The sequence below is a fragment of the Rhamphochromis longiceps genome, linkage group LG13 (genome assembly GCF_057381845.1).
Source record: "Rhamphochromis longiceps isolate RC_006_pf linkage group LG13, R_longiceps_female_GT1.1, whole genome shotgun sequence".
NCBI lineage: Eukaryota > Metazoa > Chordata > Actinopteri > Cichliformes > Cichlidae > Rhamphochromis > Rhamphochromis longiceps.
The window spans coordinates 26,962,977-26,984,909 of NC_140569.1; the positions used below are offsets into that span (position 1 = coordinate 26,962,977).

Genomic DNA, 21,933 nt, shown 5'->3' on the forward strand with positions numbered 1-21,933 from the left:
TGAGAACTGATTATACATATTTAGAAGACAATCTGTGAATGTGAGAACATATTTTTAAAATATAATGTTTTTCTATCCTTTGTGCTCGTTTGTTTTCCTATAATGTGCCTGTTTAAAAAAAGTATACAGTATAAGTTACACTAAATTCAATGGAACTGACAGACAGAAAGACAGACGCCTTTGCTTACCGGCCACTTTATCGTTTGAAACTACAACTCCCAGCAGGCTACTCGCCAGCGTCCATGCGCCGCAGTCAATCAGCTGTTCAAGCAACTGCTGACTACCTCGGCACAAGGGTAGCTCGTTTGTCATATCTAAACCTAGACGAGGCAAACAAGAAATATCTTTATTTACAGAGTCCCCAAAAGGTGAACGATAAAGGTAAATTCAAACTTCATGTTAGGCAAAGAGAAAACCAGGCTGTGTGTGCATGCTGTTTTGTCGTTTTTGTGGAGGGAGGGGGAGCATGTGGATTATACAGAGGGATTTCAAGACAAGACAGCTTGATGAAATGTATATCGGGTGCCTCGATCAGCGCGATAAACAGGCAGCTGAAGGGTCAGGTTTTGCCTTGTGTGTGTGGTAAAGAGCCGGTGAGGTGAGCCACTGTACAGCCTACTGATTGTGCTTCTTTGATGACCTTGGAATCGGGAGATCCTGGAGGAGAAAACACGGATTAACTGGTGGGGTGGGTGAGAGTGTATGTGTAACGAATGCTGTTGCGATTAAATATGAAATTCTTACTTGTGTTGCTGTCATTATAGCACTGAAATGATCTGTTATGTCAGTCTAGAGACTACTATTGAAAGGCCTGTGTGTAGGTTGTATGTTAGCTCTCTGGAGACAGTTTCCGATCAACAGACCAGATGAGTCTGACAATGATTTGACACCAAAGTGTCATATCTCATAGTTGTGCCTTTTGCTCCAGCTGGCAGAATATATACTCAGCTGCTTAATTTCGTTTCCCTGATCAGAGTATCTTGCTGTGTTTGACATTTCTGCTTGCCCTGCCTGCTCATTGTTGAGATTACCAGGCGTGTTTGGCACTTAATGTAATTCTAAATGTAAATTTGCTGACGGGATAATAGTGCAGGTCGTGTATGTTAATTGGGCTTTTCCAAGGCGTTGTCTCCAAATGCAAAGAGGGGATGATTTTGCATGAAAGGTAAAGCCTCTTACTTTAGACAGAGTAGACTTTCAGTTAAATTCCAGCCCTAGTTTAAAAGTTATTGACTGCAAATGCAAGGTACATATTGTACTATGTAAATGCCAACCCGTGGCTGTGTCAATGCGGACCTCGGGCAGAGTCTCTCTTTGCGCTCTATTAAATCCCTTCTAGGAGTCTAAAGCAGAAGCTATTATTTCTTTATGATCGAATTTGCTCAGTAAACTTCGTCGTCTTTATTAAATTATTGTATATCCACTTTGTTTTTTATTCTAGGGACATTTTATTTTTTATGACAACCGATTCAATTGGTTCAGGTGCGTCACCTAATTTCTGATGCGTAAAAAAGACCGTGTGCGTCTTTTTGGATATTATTTAAAAAATAAATTAAAAACAAAAACCCTCTGTGGTCGTGTGTGTGTGTGTAGGTCAAGGTAGAAGTGGCTTTAACCTTGCTGAAGGACAGCTGTATTTACTGACGTATGTAAATGAATATAGGGGAGGTCCTTGGGCAAAAACACGCACACAGGCACACACACTGAATCAGTTTCACGTTGCAGCTCCGGAGTTCCTGTGTGGAAGAGAAAAACGAGACGTGGCGAAATCTGGTGAATATCTGCTGCCATACTATGCTCCGTGTATAATTTGCGGGATTTCTGAATCATTCTGGTCTTGGGAAGTGGGGCTTTTTCCTCGTCCTCGTCTTCTTCTCCTTCTTCTCCTTTTCGTCTAAATGGGTGATCACGCATTCGCTTTGCAGCTGGCTGGTCCCTCTAACATCATATCCTTCTCGGAGTTGTCCCAGTTCATCAGATTCTACAGAAGCCCGGCAAGCCCGGTGCATGAGCTCCTGAGTTACAACAATAATAATAATAATAACAACTCCTCGTATCCTTTTCCCCCTGTTGCAGCTCAGCAAACCATGCAGGATGATTTACTGATGGACAAAAACACAGCCCAGCCTCACCATCAGCAAGATCCGACACAAGCAGACCCTCCTCCCTCCACACCGACCCCGTCATCGGAGCCCGCTTCTTCTTCATCCGAGTCGGAGAGTCCGTCGACCGGGAACAACCAAGCGGCTTCAGCGCTGAGCAGCGGCAGCAAGGACAAAGCGCCGATGGAGTCGCCGATCCTACCCGGCTTGAGCTTCCACCACCAGCCGCAGGAGACCGGCGGCCCCCTTTCCTCCCCTCCGTCATCGTTTGGGAGCACTTGGTCCACTGGAACCACAAATGCCGTGGACGATAGCTTTTTCCAGGGAATACCCTCGGTGAACGGGACGATGCTTTTCCAGAACTTCCCCCACCACGTCAACCCGGTATTCGGGGGTAATTTCTCTCCGCAGATCGGTCTGGCTCCCCAGTCGCAACAGCATCAGCAGCAAGCCCAGCAGCAGCAGCCCCAGCAGAGGAGATCCCCCGTCAGCCCCAACCAAGGGCCGTTCCCACAGAGAAACGCTTATCAGACCATCATGAATAACAGCAAGGGGACCTCGTCGTCGTCTTCTCCTTCGTCGTCCGCTTGGAATAATCACCAAAACGCGGCGTGGAGCACAGCCTCGAACCCCTGGAGCGGGCTGCAGCCAGGCAGGGACCCACGCAGAGCGGTGGGTGTCGGGGTAGGGGTCGGGGTTGGAGTTGGTGTCGGAGTGCCGTCACCCCTGAACCCAATCTCCCCAATGAAAAAGCCCTATAGCAGCAATGTTATAGCACCCCCAAAATTCCCACGACCCGGTCCACTCGGCCCCAAACCCTGGGTGGAGGACGGCGCATTCAGGACTGACAACAGCAACAGCATACTGCCTTTCCAGGTAAACACTTCCCCTGGTGTAAGAGAAGGCCCAGTATAGGCCCAGGCTTTATGTTTCAGTCTGATTGCTCTCCCTGGCACTATAAGTGCCATGTGAGGGTCTATTTATATATATAAATATATGTCTATGTAAATAAGCCACCAGTGCCTGAGATAGAACTACAGAAAAGTTAGATCACCCTGAGCTCAGCAGCACCACGAAGTCCTTACAGGTCTATTTATCAGCGTACGGTGAATGTTTTTTAGTTATTCAAATTACTTCCCCACATGCATCATAAACGTGGTCAAATGTCTGTGGGTTTTGTTGTTGTTGGTTTAAAAAAAACTGACTCCCATATCAATTTCAATGTTTACGTTAAATGCGGACAGTTTCTAAGCAGCGACTTAATGCGGTTTACTTGAAAGTCGGGTTTTGCCGGTAGCTGTCAGCGTTATGTGGCTTGTATGTGCCGGGAGATTGTGTTTGTTTAGGTCAATTCACAGTCAAATACAACAGTGACCTTTAAGTATTAATCACGGATTGTTTATGCAGTCGAAAAGAAACATGCCAAATCAGTGCTAGAAATAGACACGATTCATTGGACTTAATAGTTAATTTTCCTGCGCCAGCTCACGCTCAGTGGGGTTTAAAGGACCCACGATGCATTCAAGTGCTCCTCGTTATCCTCTATATTCTCATATTTACGGCAGCGCTATAGACTTTCAGTGCGGCGGGGTCGTGTCCGCTTGATCACTGAATAAGTGACATGTTGTGTTTAAGTCAGTAAATAATATGTCGTAACTAATGCTGGCAACTGAAGGCTGCATTATGTTTGAGAAAATATGTATCAGTACCGTCTTCGTTATCATGTAAGCTTTCGTCATTATTGCAAACATTTTTCACAGTACTTGAAAGTAACATACAAGGATTTGATTGGCCTGTGATGGAAAAGTAGGCGGTATGAAAATGACTCACAGGTCCAACCCGGAAGATAGCAAGAGTGTTATTCAGGGTCAAAAAATCCGCACGGGCGGGGCGGGTTAAACAAATGAATTAGTTCTTATGTTAAGACAGAAAACTGTCAGTAATTGTTATTTTAAAAAGTCCAAATACAACGTACCACTACTACTTGAGGCTGTAGATTAATACCACCAGCATCAGCCACAGTAACGGTAACAGATAAACGGGTAAAGGTATCAGGGGCATAAACATCCACATAAAGACTGTATATCTGGCTTTAAAGTGAAATGTTCCGCACTGGCATGTTAGCAGTGTTATTTCCCGTCGCTTGGCCCATACTTAAGATTGTATGTGTGAAAACTAGAGAGCAGGGTCTCTTTGAGCCGTCCTTCATTAACTTGTCTGTTGGAAGACGAGACATTGCCAAATACTGCATTACCTTCTCAAATGGGTAATCACGTGTCTGCCTTGTTTGTTCTTTTCCAAGTAAACCAACTTAAAATGTGATCAGATATTGTCTGTAAGGACCCTACAGCTCCCAGGCCTCTGGTAGAGGACCCAAGCTTGAAGGACCCAAGCTCAATTTGTGTATATATATTACATTGTTTTGGCTTAAGCTGCATCAATATAACTGTAACTGGACTCACTGTACATATTTCCCAGTCATCCAATTTCTATATTACACTTCTACGACTCACATCTTTCATAAAATGTGGGATATTTGGAGATTCTCACAGACCGTACACAAGAGTTAGCTTAACAGGAAGTCTATACATCCTCAATCACGTAACCAATTTGTACTGAAGCTGTTTAAAATAAACAAAAAACACCTACCTGGGTAGGTTTAACATACGATCATGGTTTGGATAGGAGACAGTTTCAGTAATGTTAACCATGTATTATAAAACCTGCAAACTCCTGTATGTAAATACCAGAGCAATTAATACAGTGTGACAACTATGCCGGAGTTTGCACACTTGTATAAATTGTGTGTCTGGTAATGATGCAGATGGTGCACGCTAAGGAGTCGTGAAACATTAATTCATTACACCCTAGTTTTTAAATCCAGGCAAGGATATTAAACACGGGAAAAGACAGATAAACGCCGGAAACTACCGGTACTACAGTCCGGCCTGTGATCAAATAAATGACATGCCTAATTATGAGCAGCAAACATTTATTTGGTCTCTGTTATAGGGTTACAAAAGATTTGAAATTTTACTCAAGTTGCAACTTGGCAATAAGCTCAAAGACACAAAGTCGTGAGTCATGAGTATTTGCACATTATGACCGCTTATTTCAGATAAGTAGCCGCAGATGCATGTGACCTGAGTGGTACATGCAGATGAACAGAGAGGACAGATGAAATGTGACTCGACACGGGGTGAAATTCCAGCCGGCTTGAAATGTATAGGCCTTTCAGGAGATAGTGATTGTGTTTGTCAGTCCGACTCTTTAGGCTTTTTTACTCGGTTCCCTTGACCGAGAGCCTCTGCCTGAGCTTTCTTGACTTGGCTGGATTACAGCTGGACTTATCACCAGGAGACAAGGTCAGGGGGCCACATGTCACGCTGTATGGAGTGGTCTGTTTACTGAAGTGAAACTCAGGCAGACCGCAGAGATGAAGTACAGCAGCCTTGTGCTTTCATGTGGTGCCAGATGAATAATTAGGGTAGTGACTTATATACAGTCAGCTGATTCTAGTTCGTTTTTTGTTATATTATGTATTGTGATATCTGGTCATTATGATCAAGGTTTCTCTTCAGGAAACAAAACAAAAAATGTTTACAACTCACAGCTCCTGTGGCAGTGACTTTTATTGCACCAGTAATGTTGTTTTTAAGCTATTTTAAGAATTTCTTAGTCAGACAGGCTCATTGCTCTTTCGTGTGTTTTGTTCACACTTAGCTGTTTGGCAATAACGTCATAATTGGAGAGGAGTTATCACCAGGATGCAAGGTCAGAATGCCACATGTCGACTGGCCTGTTTACCAAAGTGAAACTCAGGGAAATTGCTGCATGAGCAGCAGGCAGGGTACACACCCTGTGGTAACCACGCGGACAGCTGGTGACAGGTGTGCTTGCTGTCATAGTTTAGCTCTCCCTCGGTATTACTCACATGCTCCCGATGTAGCGCAGGCTGAAGGTTCAGTCACATGTGCGCCTGACACTGGCTGCTGCTCGGAAGGCAGAAGAATGTGTGGAATTCACTTTAATATGTCAGTGTGAACCCTGACACACACATTCACATGATCTTCCAGGGCGATACCCTGGCCTTCTGTGATTGTAATCACATACAGATTCAGAAGGGTGTTAGTAGACAGACGGACAGGTGGACTCTTGTATTCAAATGCATCTAAAAAGGTATAGCTGGCATGGAGTTTTCCTTTTTTTTTTTTTTTTTTTTTTTTTTTCCCCATGGCAGCTTGAGCCAGATAAAAGGTTCATGCCGTTTGTTAACTGACAACTCCAAGTCCTCCACCCTAGGAACTTTCCTCCGAGATTAAGAACCTTTAAAGCAACTTTGTGCTTCGACCAAAAGGACTAGGGTCTAAATTTCTGGGGGAAATCAAAGTATCTTCTCAAAACTTCATTCTTTTGAGTAATCAAACATTTTGATAGATCGGTATTTGCTTGATTTTATTTTATTCTGTCTTAAATTCAACAATCAAATCAAAAGAATTGTAGAACAAACCGCACAACAGATTAATTTATGATGGGGTATAGCTGTGCGCACACATGGCATGTAAAAACAAGTGTTCCCTTTTCATATGCCAGACAGACTTGTGAAAGAATGGCTCATCCTAAAAGACTCATCGAATTTTGAGCAGCATGGTGTAACAGGATGCCATGACTGCAACAAGTCAGTTCTTGATATTTCTTCCCTGCTTGACATTCTGTGATCGTCTGTAAGTGGTGTTATTGTAAAGTGGAAGCATTTAGGAACCACAGCAGCTCAGCCACGAAGTGTCTGACCACGTAAAGTTACAGAGTGGGGTCACCGAGTGCTGCGGCGCACAGTGCATTAAAGTCACCAACGCTCTGCTGACTCAATAACTGCAGAGCTCCAAACCACCCCTGTCAATAACATCAGCACAAAAACTGCACTGGGAGCTTCATGGTATTGGTTTCCACAGCCAAGCAGCTCCTACAGGTGTAATGTGTACACTTCACTTTAGTTTTGTCTATTATAGCGCGTGTGTGTGTATACTTGTATACAGTATACTTACAGTGTACCAAGTATATATACACAGTAAAGTTTTGCTGAAAAGGGGAAATATTTGAGTCATTGTTTAACTTTCCAGTAGTGTATTGCATAAACTAGAAAGCTGCTTATCATGATGACATCATGACTCAGCAGATCCACTTGCATAAATGTGATGCTACTCTGCTGCATGTGCTGCAGACATTTAGTTCATGAATTTATTGTGCCTATGTAAAATATGTTGCTCAGTGGAAAGCACATATTGAATTTAATCATTCTTAATTCAGTATTAGGAAGGCTCATTATAATGCTGTTCAAGAGAAACAGGAGCCTGTAATTTAATCATAACGATTATGCTCTCTTGTTACCTTTGGGACTTTTCTCATCGATCGCTTTCTTGCGCTATAGAGAAGACGTTGTGAAGGTCACAATAATGCATAACTTATAAAAAATATATTAATGATAAATCTGCCAGCCCTCTACCTTATGAGCACCCTTCATTTATTACAAACAGATACTCATGTTTGGCTTTTTTCTTATCTTGATCTCCCCGATAAATGCTCTTATGTCTTATGTGTGGATCACAAGGAAAGATGAGCTGCAGCATAGTCAAGCTAGATGAAGTCGACCCTGCATTCCACGCTCTGGGAACTCGCATAAAGAGTTCAAGAATTAGCTCTGTCTGCGATTTATAGTGCATAATATCTCACTGTTGCGAGTTCTCCGACCTGCTACCCATCACCGCGTCCATCCATATGTGTCAGAAAGGAGGGGTGGGAGAGGAAACTAAAAGCTCAGCGTTTTAAGTGTTTACGGTTTGTACCAAGTGGGCAGATTTTTATCTGTGTGGCGCTGTCAGGTCCAGAGTGAGGGGAATAACACTTTTGAATGCTCAGCCGAATGGGCAACAATAGCTGTGGTTTGCAAACAATGTAGGCCCAGCTCAGGCGGCGGACACAGGACACAGCTGCCAAGGCCGCGCCACTCTAGCTCCGGTTGGGCGCTTTCAGGCCTTACCTTTGGCACACATGTTGTTCTCATGAATTCATTCACACCTAACAGGAATACATGCACTTCATCAGCAGGGAGCTGTTTAACCTTGAGGTGTCTGATATAGTACTAATCCGACTGTTTGGGATGTAGTAGAACGACCTGCCTTACAAGATCTGAAAGTTTGAGAGGTTTCGTGAACAGTCAGGCAGAAATGCATACCAAAGGACACACAAACAAAAGTTCTCAGTACCTCATGACAGCTGCAGCATCTAACTTTAACTATTGAGGGAGGTTTCAAAACCAGTTTTCTCAAGTGAAGCTGAGTTCCTGTCTGATTGACTTGACGAGAAGGGACAGCTTTTATAACCTTTACATAATAATCTGGGGTTCAGTTTTAGACTGTTTTAAATCCTTGTATGCTTGATTTATTATTTAGATTTATTGGCTTCATTAGCTTCATAAACAGAGAAACAACTTCACAGTTCTTCAGTATATGGTATCCAAAAAAGTGTCACTCTAGTATGAAAGTGAAAGGTTGAAAGTTGGATCTTATCCCAGCACCAGGTCTGAATCTGTTCACGGATGATCCTGTTTGTTGAATCAAGAGCTGAGTCAAGCGTTGACTGATTTCCTAATTGGTTGTGAAAGTGAAAAAGACTAGAAGATGTGCATGTGTCACCTTGTGCAAACAAGCAATAGACTATTAAAATGAAGGAACATCTCAACAACACAATAGTGACATTTTATTTTTCTACACTGGAAACCATAGGCTGAAAACAGTAAATGTGAAATACTAAAATGCTTTCAGGATAGCCCGGCAACTGACTCATAGATCATTGCTTAGTATCACCTGTTTACTGGCATCTCCAGGGCCTACTTCACCTACTTAAGTTCAAGTCTGGATCCCTTATTTCCATTAGTCCTGTGACTCAGAAGACACGCTGCATTTGAATGGGGAAAGCAAGAATGTTCTTTCTTTTTAACACACAAAAAAGGGAGTTGCCGACAGATGCAAGTCGTTGCTAGCGATGTGCCCTTGAGCAGGGTACCTAACCAGAAATTCAACAGCTAAACATGCCAGTTAAAGTTTGCCACGTTTTGAAGAAGGTAAAGCAGATCACGACTGGAATGCAGGGCTGTTCCCACAATGATGACGAGGCAGAAATAGAAACCTATCGTCCCTCTTCAGAGTGTGTGTGTGTGTGTGTGTGTGTGTATGTATGTATGTATATATATATATATATATATATATATATATATATATATATATATATATATATATATATATATATATATATATATATATATATATATATATTTTTTTTTTAATTTTATTTCAAGTTTTATTCTAAATAACTATCTGCAAGATCTAAATCTTCAGTACATTTTTAAAAATTGTCACCTCAAATCATAGTTTTTTGATTTGTCCTTTTTTTTTCAGGTTTATAATTTTACTGTCTTATCATTTTCAAATGTGTGTTAAACAGGTAGTACAGTACCGGTTCTGCTCCCATTGTAGCATTACAGGATACTTTCCCATCTTTGTTTTGCGTGCGATCTACTGTGATGACTCTAATGCGAACGCTCTTCCTGTTTTGCTGTGTTGCAGGACCGGAATCGGCCCTTTGATGCTTTTAGCTTGCACTCTTTGGAGAATTCCTTAATGGATATGATAAGGACTGACCATGACAAAGGTAAACCACACCCTGCCGGTGGCCCACCAATGACTATCGCTGATATTATATGGAGGAATCATTTTGCAGGTTAGGAATATTCATACGTCCATGCTTGCAGTTTTTAGGTTGCTTAATTTTTTTTTTTAATTTTAATTTTTGCGCTTGGGCATATGTCATCTCTGGATACATCTGTTTTTCATTTGCTCTATTTGCCGATCTCTTAACCAATCCAGTATGAATCATTACACTCTGTTTAAAATTAAAGTGAATCTGAATCATTATGAACCTTACCTGCAAAACCTCACATATGTTTTGTGTGTCTGTGTCTGTGTGTGCACTCTAAACCAGAGGTGAACCTAGTGGTCCTTTGTACAAATGTTTTGTTGTTTTCTTTTACTTCCTCTTTTTGTCTTTGTTGCCTCCTGTATATGGTGATAACAATCAATGGATAAAGAGATAATGTCACAAGACTCGTATTTTGTTTGGTAAACGTGTTGCGCAATTGAGTGTATTTGTGGTTAATGTTTTATTTGCCTGTAATTTTGGACTTACATGTGTCATAGATGAAATAGAGACATAGCATATCAGATGATTTGAAACACAACACAAAGATGAATTTAGACTAACATGTATTTTTTTAAAAATACAATTGCATTTCTCAAAAGTGTTGTCAGATTGTGAAATCAAGGTTAAAAATTCCTCTTCGTAGAATTCTTGGGCCGTGTGGTGTAGGTCAGGTCTTCTGAGTCAATATTTTTGTAGCACCAGTCACGTGTCAATTGTAAAAACTCCTGTTTCCCAGATGGGGCCCTGTCAGGTTGGGTGTAGGTTTTTTTATACCCTCTCTGTCCTCCTATCTTAACAATGGAAAGGTTGGTGGGAGGGGTACATAATGAGCGGAGAATGTCATTTTCCCATGCATAAAGTCTGTTTTCCTAATCTTGTGCTGAGCGAGCATTGTTGCGCGCTCATCACATCCCCGGCTTAACTTTACTGGAAAGGTGTCGTAATGTCCTGCAGGGCTTCTCTTGGGATTGTTTGTGAAAGCACAACGGACACGTAGGAGATATGAGCAAAGTAGGGCGGGTGGATCATGAAAATGGGTGTGTGTGTGTTCCTGATTCTCTCCTGGCTTGTTTACCCCTCACTTTGTCATGTAGACAGCACGGGGCTGTAGTAAACTGCGGTGCCAACCACAGAGCAGCTCCACCCTGCTAGCGTACCTTCTCACTGTTTGAAAAGGGCCCTGTGCCCCGGCCCTGTCTGCTGAATAATCTGTTGCTGGTGCTTTTTTTTTTTTTTTTTCTGGCTCAGAAGGTATTTTAACTCCAATTATCTGACCCGTGTAATCCTAGATTGAAATCTTCCTGACAATGCTGAATTAGTATTGAAGTAACACTAATACAACCACATTATGTAAAGAAACCTTTTTGCAATATAATGTGTTGATAATTCAGGGCCATTTAGTTGTGTAAATCTTTCAGTTGTGACATTTTCAAAAGTAATTCATTAAGAAATTCTGCGTCTGTGGTCATGTGCAGCATTTGTTGCAAGCAGAAGTGTAAGGTCCAGAGGGAACAGGGTAAGAGGCAGGATTTCCCAAATGGGTTGACGAGCAAAATTCCAGTAATTGAAGAAATGTTGCAAAAATGTAACTTTGGCTCATAAATTTTGAAAGCATCACTTCGTACGTGCTCCAAATATGGGGTCATGTTCAGGTTAGCGTGACAAGTTGACAGATTGCAGTTTTGTTTTTCCTCTGTTTAAAAACCTCATGTTAGCTGATTTTCTGTTTTTGTTCTGTTTTTTGTTTGGTTTTGACTGGTTGGTTGCAAGAAAATGTATCTAGCCCAGAAATATCATTTTTAGTTAACAATGAAGTTGTAACGAAATTTTCTAAATTTTGCTACAACTTTAAGGTTTTGCATATCTTTTCTGGACACCAGCCAACAAAGATGTACTCATGTCAGACATTAGCTAGTTGTTAACTTCCTGGCTCACATGTTAAAATCTGCATGTAATACTTTCTGTTTGGTTAGCTTGCAGAGTTTGGCTAATCTTACCAGTGTTAGCAGCAATAGCCTTGGTTTATTTCGTGTCAGCACAAAATATGTTTACACAGTTGCTTGGTTTTATTCCAATTTATTCTGACAAAGCTAACCTACACAATGTTTGTGCAATGTTTCATTCAGATTGGCCTACCTGTTAAGGAGGAAATGGGGAAATACATTTAACAGACTACTCTTCTGTCACTGACTATTAAGGGCAGCAACATTTAAACATGTAGTAGACTAGATCCTTATTGGCAAGTGGGCAAAATGTGGGCTGCCTTCCATGGCTGAAACCATACTGAATATTTTAAATGGCAAACTTGTTTGTTTTCTGCTGAGTGCAATATGTGATCAAGAATAACGTTGAGAAAATACCCCAACTAGACATTACTAGAAATTAAAAGCAGCTTATGCCTTGATTAAGGCTACCTAGAAAATTAGCCATGTAGGTAGAAGATCCTAACCCTGACTGTTCAAATCTGATTGGTTGATCATTTCTGAGTGGATGAAGAAAATGTCATTTTTATATGTAACTTTCTAAATTTGTGAAAGTTTGTGTGTTTGTGCGCTGTAAACGGTGCAGTTGCTTTTTTTTTTTTTTTTTTAAGTTTTATTAGTCTGTGGATTAAGATCATCTTTCACATTTGGGTAGTGCCAGGCTAGCATGAATGGCAATAGGAACAGGAGGTTTTGTTCCAGAGGCACTGAGGCCTGACCTGTCGAACCTGATCAAACTTTCTGACACTCAGAACGAGAGTATCTCTGAAAAACTAGAAAAAAATATCCACGACAACATTGTCATTACTTAAGAATCCACATATCTGATCAGTAAATCTTAACTGAATGTACACTTATTGTTGTTTCACAGGCAAGTTACTGCTGTAGCGACTCCAACATCTTACTTTAGGGAGACTCTTCACCAGCTGAAAGCCACCAGTCAAAACAAATTAACCCAGTAGGCTCAGTTTTGCATTCCCAACCGAGTGGGTACCGCCCACATCAATCCCATCAAAGACATTTCTCACATAGTTCTCATTGTGCCTGGAATAGCTGTTTTTCCTTGAGTGTTTTATGAGTCCCTGCGCCGCCTTCTCTTTCTTAAGAAGAAAAAGTACTCAGTATTGTGATGTGTGAATCAGTGAGGTGACCTCATCCACACACCCTTTAAAGACAGGGGTGGGACCACCTCATTTTGTTTCTTCTGAGCTCTTGTTTTGAGAAGTTTCTGCTTCAAAGACACGCTCCATTACAGTCAATGTTTTAAACTTTCTAAAAGCTCTTTACTCCTGGTTGAGGGGAGCAGGGCCACAGGGACATCTGAACAAACGAACCCTTTTTGCAGACACACACACACACAGGTCAGCTGAGCTCATGTGTGGAGGACTAAAGACTCACACAAACACACACACATGTGCTGGAAAAACACCACCACTCTGACAACAACCACTACCTCTGCTGCCAGTGGTAGCATTTGATGCACACATGCACACACACGTGCATGCACACACGAAGGAAACACACTTTCAAATTCTTGCTGACATGTAAATCAGCTCTGGCATTCCATGCAAAGCACTCTCACCTCATATACTCTTCTGTTGAGCTGTCACTTATTCCTGTCTATGGATCAGACAGCTCAAGAGGTGTGATGGTGTGACTGCAGCCACTCCTTAAAAACACACACAGACACACACTTCTAGATGTTGTCACTAATGAGTTGAGATGCTCGAAAGTCCTTATAACCCTCGTGGAAGCGCTGTGTAGATCCCACCCCACCCACAATGTGTCTCTCCTAATGCACACGCACACACATTGCCTCAGCTGGTCTGAATCACACGATCTTGCATCAGTTACAATTTGCATCAGTTTCAGTGTGTGAGAGCAGCCTTTAGAAGACTGGAAGTAGTTTATTTTCATAACGAGGTACTATTTCAGTTGTGTATTTAAAGGGTTGGTTCAGCATTTGCTAAATGTGCTGGCTTTATTCACCTCTGAGACTTCAATTAGAAGATAGGCTCTGCTATCGAAACAGCTGCTGTAGTTTGCTCTAGTTTAGCATTATGGTTACAAATCTATCACCTTATGACGGGGGAGAACTGTTCAGAATCCCAAATTTGTGGTGTTTCTATAGTTTTGAAGAGTTTAAAAAAAATACTTATATTTATGAAAACATAAAACCGTGCTTTCTGATTTCTCAAAAACAACCCTCAAAAAAGCCCCTGACCTCTGCCCTGGTACAAAAAACTGAAGAGGGCCATCTCTGAAAGGTCAGTTTCTGAGGTTTGTTGAGTTTTTTTGATTTAATAAATGGTAGCGAACATAACTTAGATGTATCTTTAGGTGCTTGAAGTTAGACTAAACTGCGTTCAAAGGAAAGATCCCTATGGGGGCATGCATTACAAGCAAACACAGACAGTGACTGTGGGGTGGGTGGGGGTAAAAGTATCACATTGTTGGTTTAGCATTATTTCCACAGAGTTTAAGATAAGCTAGCTCTGGGATTATGCTACATTACAGCTACGATTTTTGCCAATAACTATAAGGTCCTGGGTGAATGTGATTTCACTGCTTAAGGTTAACTCTGATGCCCCTAATAGTTTGGTTTTCTTCATCCTCGGAAGGCTAATGCTATCGATACCACAATTAATTTAAAAAAATTGCTTTTGCATTGTTGTAGGCATTTAAAGCATCGTGTCTAAGCCCAGTCTTGCAGTTGCAATAGCTGTAAAGAGCATAGACCATAAGGTTGTTCATGCATACCGATAAAATGATAAGATTAGTCAGTTTTTGTGTTTGTGTTCTTGTTTTGTTTGAACTCTATTGAATAGCCGATACAATGTACGTTCTGGGTCCATTTCGGCACTCTTTGTTGCCATATCCTGAACAGATCCCCCTTATTATACATGTGTAGTGTGGCTTGGAATAGAAGAGACAGGAGATCAATCACTACCCCTGTAGTTAGTCGCTTACATTAGTTATAGGGAGAGGAGGGTGATCCTGGGCTACGTTAGTAAGGTCCAGTCTGTGTCACCATTTTCACCCCTGATGAGTCTGGGCTTTGGAAACGTAAAAACTACCAGCTATATTATCAGGTAATTGTGATTTTGCATAGAGTGGGAGGTGGGGTTACGTGTTGCTACAGTATGTTTGGATGTTCTTAGACTATTTAAATGATCAGCTAATTTGCACATTTGAAATGTTTTCTTGAGCATTTGTCCTAAAGAAAAAACTAGTTTAGACTGCGAGCAGTTTGCCACTGAGGTTTTATAGACAGTTTTGTGTTTTAGTACTGTCTATGTTATGATGGTTGATTGATTATAAACCGGATAGTAAACAATCACTGGAACGATGTTCAGTCAACATCGCTGTGTCAACTTTAACTTCACTGAATCAATGTTGAACCCTAATGCTGGTCCTTCATTATTTTGGCACCATTTCGTTGAAATCTTGACTTAAGACTTAGTCAAGTGGAGAAAGTAATCGAGGGATAGCAAACACTAGTGCTGTTTGACTTTGTGGGCTGTGTAATGGAAAACACAAAGTGGAAACATAATACAAATGAGATGACTAACAATCTAATTGTGCACTTCTTCACTTAACTGAAGAAAAGCAGGAGACCCACCCACCCTTTCTCCTACTTTTCTTGAAAGCCTCTAAAGGTTGAGCCTAAATGTTGGACTTTGTTTCCTATATAAGGGGAAAATTTACTTTGAAGGACCCCAGGAAAGATAAAAGTTTGTTCTTACTTAATATCACACTGGTATGAAACCGTCATGTATGAGAATCTTCCTTTGGTTTGGGTTCGGAGGTAGGGGTTGAACCAAATTAACCCAAGGTTAAAGGACTTTGCTTTGTTGGGCAACTGTTTGTTCTGACCCCTTAAACTTTCAACCCTTCGTAACACACCAGATGATTTCAACTTAAAAGGCACAACCCTGTACTTTAAACAGACAGTGGTGACTCTATAGAGATAAGATGATGTATTTATTGGTTGTGTTAAAGGTTAGATCACACCTTGCTTCCAATAAATTGCACTGTCAGTGTTATGTTTTGTTGTGGTGGAAAATTCATGACTCCAGCAAGCATGACTGAGCTAATCCTGCCTAGGCAACAAAACAAGCCTGGGCTTGTTTAGTTTATTAAAATCATGGTTTGCCCAGATCTCACAAACTATGAAATGGTGTTGAAAGCTTTAATTCCTCAGACAAGTAGAGCATCATAGTTAACTGGATTCTGGAAATCCTCTGTTATTGCTGGAAAGGTATATCATGGTTTTGTGGGGAGCAGTTTTGACTCACTGGGTTTAACCACTAGAAACACGTTCTCACCATTTTCTTTTTGAACATTATGGCGTGATAGTTAAAGGAACTTTGACCCTGTTGCAATCATCTTGTGGATTGTTAGTGTCAGCTTGAGCTGGTGTGAAGGGGAAGAAGTAGGTTATTCTGACAGAGACACAAAATAACTCTGACTAGGTTTTCTAAGAAAAACATCCACTCCTCTCGTCTTTTGAGTCATCTGTTAAGTCAATGCATTTTTTTCCCCTTTTCCCCCAAAGTGTTTTACTCCCTTTTTAGTACTGGTAATTGTATTTTTTTGGCATTAGTCAGCAAGAAGTGTAGATTTGGGGCACCCTCCTGCTAAGTAAATGTCTTGGCAACTGGGGGAAAAACATATCGCTTACACACAGTTAAAAATGTGCTATAAGGTAGACGAACAAGCAAAACATTAGCAAAGCAGTTGACATGTGAGACATGTGGTGATGAGCCACGTGGACTCTAGTGAAAACTTGCAGAACAGGATTCTTGTAGTTTCAGCAATGATAGCTGTTACTTTACTGTTAACCAAAATTTTCTAGGTTTCTCACCGACTTTAAACACGATGGCTCTGCTTAGACAGAGATGCCATATACTAAATTGATGCCAACTTGCTTTTTGATGATCTATCCACAGCCCACTCTTTATCCATTTCTACCTAAGTGGTCGATGTGAGGTAATTTTCCATTTTGCGGATCAGGTCAGGCGAGGGAATTGGAGGTGCTTTTGGAGCCGTGCCTAATGTAGTGGATCTCTCCCGAGCGGCTGGGAGAGACGGATCGAGAATAGCTCTCTGTGAGGAAATGTCACCAGAACAGCAGTGGCAGCAGCAGCAACTCAGGGGCCCCTCTGGCCCTGCCACTCTTCTCCTAGGGGAAACAGATGGCACCTGCCCAGAGTTATTTTAAGGCTTCAGAAGGGTAACTGTACCCCCATGTCACCCAAAATGACTAATCTCGGCAGAAAGGCAAGAGCCCTCAGGACCTGTTGCAACATTTGCCCTCCAATCAGCAACATTTTATTGTTTCTGTATTCTGTGTGTGTGTGTGCGCACGCTCTAGTCTCCAGTATCTAGTGTGTATTTTTTGATCTTCTTGGCAGTATTACTAGGTTAAAGTGCACGGCCTGCTAGAAAGTAGAACTGGATCCTCTCAAGCACACTTTAGTCAGCGAGACATTTGGGTTTAAACCCTGTAATTTGGTCGAAGAACTAACAAATAGACCACCCACACGTTTACCGATACATGATTCTGTGCAGCTATCCCTTGGGGCTGTTGAACTTTGATGACAGCCTGACTTGACTGTGGGTAGGGAGATAGAGAACGTAGTGGATGAACTTTGTCAAGAGTTGGAAAACAAAAACACCCCCCACTGTAGGGACACATACTAGTTTTTTTTAGTGTTTACCTCTTCATGATCATTGGTTACTGACACTTGAATGTGAATGCACTGGCTTTGTTTGTCTCCAAGCTCCTAATGTCTGCTGGATTCTGACTGGGTTTGAGGAGTTTGGAAATGCACATCTGTGAAGCTACAGGGTGGCCTCCCCCTTATCCTTCCCTCCAGCCTGCCTCTCTGGTTTTCAACCAGGTCTATCTGCATCTTCCACTCTTCTTCACGAGCCAGGAAAAGTCCCCCCTCGCTGTCCCCAGTATCTGTCTTTTGTGGGCACATTTTGAAGCGTTTAAGAGACTGGCTATGGTGTAAGCAAGTCAAAGTTCACTTAACCTATAGGGACATAGTTGTTCCCTCCAACCCCAGCACTTTGCAAATTGTCGCTGAAGTGACTGAAATAACACTTTGCATAGGTGAACAATAAAGGACCAAAAGGGTATTTTCTTAATATTAATGTGTGAAATGTAAGTTTGTGAATATGTTGCTTTATTTTTCCCTTTTTCTTTAGTTGTTGCTAAAATATAGAGCTGATATTTTTGAGTTTCTGTGGCTGTCACTGTGAATGACATTGGCTGTAAGGTAACATTTTATTATTTAAAATGGGTAGGTTCTTTAGGTAGTGCATTTTGTCGTTTGTTTTTTGTACAAGAAGGACGATAACCAGGAAGTCTTTCATTTAGACACCTTACTTCCAAGAAAGCAAAGATAGATGGTTCTTGTAACATGCGCACACTGTAACCATAGCAGCTTTGATGAATTCTTAGCCTTGTAGCTGGTTTTGTTTGCTCGAGCATGTGTGCATATGAGATATGTGACAACAAAAGGATGTGTGTCTCAACCTCGTTTTCCCGCATCTGTTGTCTGTGTTTGTCTTTTATGCCATTCTACCAAGTTGTGTAAATGTGTCTGCTGTTTGTGTCATGCTCATCCTGGCTGGCATTTTCCCATTGCACACAGTACAGTGGAAGATCAAAATGAATGTCTGTCGACAGGCTGACTTTTTATCAGAAAATTCCACGTTTTCCCTTCTTTGTAAAAAGCGTGCTTTTTTTTTTTTTTTTTTCTTTGGCAGGACGTATGGGCCTCAACTTTCATCATCCTGGGGCGGACCACATAATGTCATTGAACAGTAAGTCACATTTTCATTGTAGGGGCTGATCATTATTGCTCAAGATAAATGTCACCATTGCTTTTTTTTGTCCTCTGTGTTCAAAAATAACCAACAGTGGGAGGCACGCTGTTTGATACCTCCATGTTAAACATATGACCTCGCCACAGGGGCCACTGACAGTATGAGCTGGGTACACCTGCCCACCCTCTACGAAGCCCTGGATTCCCTGACACCATAAACCTAAGACAAACCTTTTAACACTGTAGGAAGTGCTATTTACTAACCACTCAAAACACATCCAAAAATACCCCGAAAGGCTAGATTCAGTGTCCCAACAGATGGCAGATGACCCAACAGTGACGGGAGATGAGACAGTGAGGAAAATCAACTCTTTATCTCATATGCAGCTACTTGAATGCCACAGAATTTTTCAGCCGAGGTCTTTCCTTCTAAATGGTCTTTGTTTGATGGGATCTGGGATGAGATTTCCTGGATTATTAAAGATATATTTCTTTATCATTATCATTAGTATCTATTTTTTTTTTCCATTTTTGGGTACAAACCTCAGTAAAAAAAATAAAAATACAGGATCTCTCTCATGACTGGTAATCAGAACAAATCCGAGAAGCCTTGGTTTCCTCTCTGGATATTTTCAGTCAGCCTACAGGGTGCAGAAATGGGCAAAGGCAGAAGGAAATTTCTCAGCTAAGCAGTTTTTACTGTCGCATCTTGACAACGCCGATGCTCCTTCCCCATTTTCTTCTTTTCATCATCTCTATTCTCGGAGAACATGCCTCGGTTTGATGTTAAACTGTTGTGTCATGGGATAACGCTCAGGCGAGCACAGATCTGTCCATAGCTTCCTCGTCTGTCAGCTGACTCCGCAGCCTGTGATCGGTGTAGACAGGGGAAGCTTTGGTTTCAACTTTGAGAGTTTCACTCTGTGTTTCTCCTTCATTTCATCCCATTAGCTTTGAGGCTTCAGGCTGTAAAAACCTGCAAGGGTTCTGCTTTCTGCAGATGGCGTTGGAACTTGAAGTGAAAAACAAAAGATGGGAAAGTGATGACTGTAGGTCCTCCTTCCGGATTTATTGGTGTTGTTCACTTGACAGCTTAGCAGAAGTGTCTCTGAGGCTTTTGAAGCAGAGTAGAGAAGGACGCATCAAACTCATCATGCCCAGAGGAAACAAAGAGTTTCCTGTCAAGCATTTGCTCTCTCTCTCTCAGATACCACACATTTTGAAGTTTGTACGTATTCTTAACCCCTCACTCTTCTCCTTCCTCCTCTCCCTCCTTGGCTGTATTCTCTCTCAGAGAGGCATCTGACGGTTTCCCAGCACAACGTTTTTTTCATTTTGCCCTGGTTGCTAGGTGACTTTGTTTCTGCCAAGGCCAGACGGTGAGAGGGCAAAGCTGTAGAGACACTGCCCAGGTTTTTTGGATTGGTGAGCCAGATCTTTTCTTAATGAAAACATAGCGAGGAAGAAGAGGCTCAGAGACAATATATACTCCCTGAGAGGAGCCAGAGGGGCAAGTCGCATAATGGGGCTCTCACAATGCAAAGGCCCATATTGGTTTTTGAGGTCTGCTTTGTGACTGATGAGTTTAGAGGGGCAGGAGGGTGTCCTGCTGTTTGTTGGCATTTGCACCGCATTTTGCCTACTTTGTGCTTTGTGGCTTCAGTTTGGATCACAGCGAGATTGAAAGCTAAATTGTTTGTGGGAACTTTTCAGAGATTAAGTCCTGAAATGATATTTTTTTCTTGCATTCAAAACTTATGAAGCATGAAAGTTAATTTTTGGCCTCAGATACAGTATTATAAGTCAGTGGCTCTCCTCCCTTAGATCTACTCGGTAGCTTTATTGTCACTGTGTCTCAGCATCTTTATCTTCAGTATGGCCAGTATGTAAACTACAGACTTGTATGGTGAATGAAAATCAAACACAGCAGGTTGTAGACTTAGAAGCAACACTGTTAAGTGGCATTTGTACCAATGCCAAAATTTTTTCACATTTTCAAATGTCTGACAACATATAATAGAAAATGCTACAAATGTCTACAAACTCAACCACAGACCACACGTAAAGACAACGACTGTTTCATTAAAAGTTAGTTAGTTCCACATTTAATAGGTTTGGTTGATGGAGACATTATCACATGACCTCTGATCAGTAAAGAATTTTAAAATGGTTAGAAGTAGGACAGAAGATGCCAATTTTGTTACAGTCTTGGTGTTTTAAAACTCTATGTGACGAACGACGGGTGGCTGTCAAATCAAAGACTGAAAACACTCACAGGCTGACCATTTGTGATTGACATTAGTGAGTGAACATATCCTGAATACCCCTCCCTTCTGACTCTAATAATGAATTTATTCTTAATTCAGTTTGTTAAAGGCTAAACGTGAGCAAATTCTGTTAATATCCTCCATTATCTATATTTTTACAGCTTATCATTTCATGGCAGTAAAATGAGCAGTAAAATGTAAAAAAACAATAACTGAGGTCAGTTTAAAAGCTGGCGCACGTGTCTAGCTGGGGATCTAGCTGATCACAGTGCTGTACTTTGGCCTCTGTATATTTGGATCAATTGAGCTGTGACATCACAGCCTGCTTTCCACTGCCCCCGTCTGCATGCCATCCTTTTCAGAACCCCAACGCTGCCGACCTCGTCCGTACACTCTTCTTATCCTGTGGGAAGTTTCCACTTGGACCTGGTCTGCAAGCCCAGACCTAAGAACACCTTTTAATATTTTACCAAGGCCATGATAATGACTAACCTGCTTTACCTGCTGTTCTGCATGCACTCCACTTTATGGCCTCATTTGTGAATATTCACAGAAGATTAGGACGGACTCGCGCCACTGCGGGTTTATTAAGCCAAGATTACAATCGCCAGCTCTGGGGCGTTGCATTATGCTGTCGGGTATCTCGGTCATTTCCGTAGCCAAACCTCACCTATCGCCTTCCCTGCCTGCCGTGCAGTATCTGTCTGTTGCAAAGGCAGGTGCAGCAGGTTTACTGAAGGCTGGTGCCAGGCTGTAATAATCACTCCCGTCCCATTGCTGAAGCTTAGGTGTGGCCATCTGTGGTTTCACTGTTGCCTTAGAGATGTTCCTAGTTTTTTTTTCCTTCTTCTTTTACAATACCCATGTCTCTATATCTCTTTCCTATCCTTGTTCCTGCCCCAACCCTCTGTCTCTCCTTGTGTTTCTCCCCTTCCCCCACTGTGCTGACAAGCAGCCCGGAGCTATGGCCGAAGAAGAGGTAACG

At 41.8% G+C, this 21,933-nt stretch overlaps 1 protein-coding gene across 8 annotated transcripts in view; it reads left to right on the forward strand.

The window, feature by feature from the left end:
• The first annotated feature begins 231 nt into the window (after positions 1 to 231).
• The window catches only part of cpeb3 (cytoplasmic polyadenylation element binding protein 3), a 39,178-nt gene continuing 17,476 nt past the window's right edge, over positions 232 to 21,933 (forward strand). Inside the window, exons 1-5 of one of the 8 annotated variants that reach the window (XM_085428800.1) lie at positions 232 to 381; positions 2,077 to 2,978; positions 9,725 to 9,878; positions 18,623 to 18,679; positions 21,904 to 21,927. In XM_085428800.1, the coding sequence (XP_085284926.1) occupies positions 243 to 381; positions 2,077 to 2,978; positions 9,725 to 9,878; positions 18,623 to 18,679; positions 21,904 to 21,927 (1,276 nt within the window). In that variant the 5' untranslated portion in view covers positions 232 to 242. The other 7 variants (XM_085428804.1, XM_085428806.1, XM_085428807.1 and 4 more) reach the window with 7 other exon arrangements.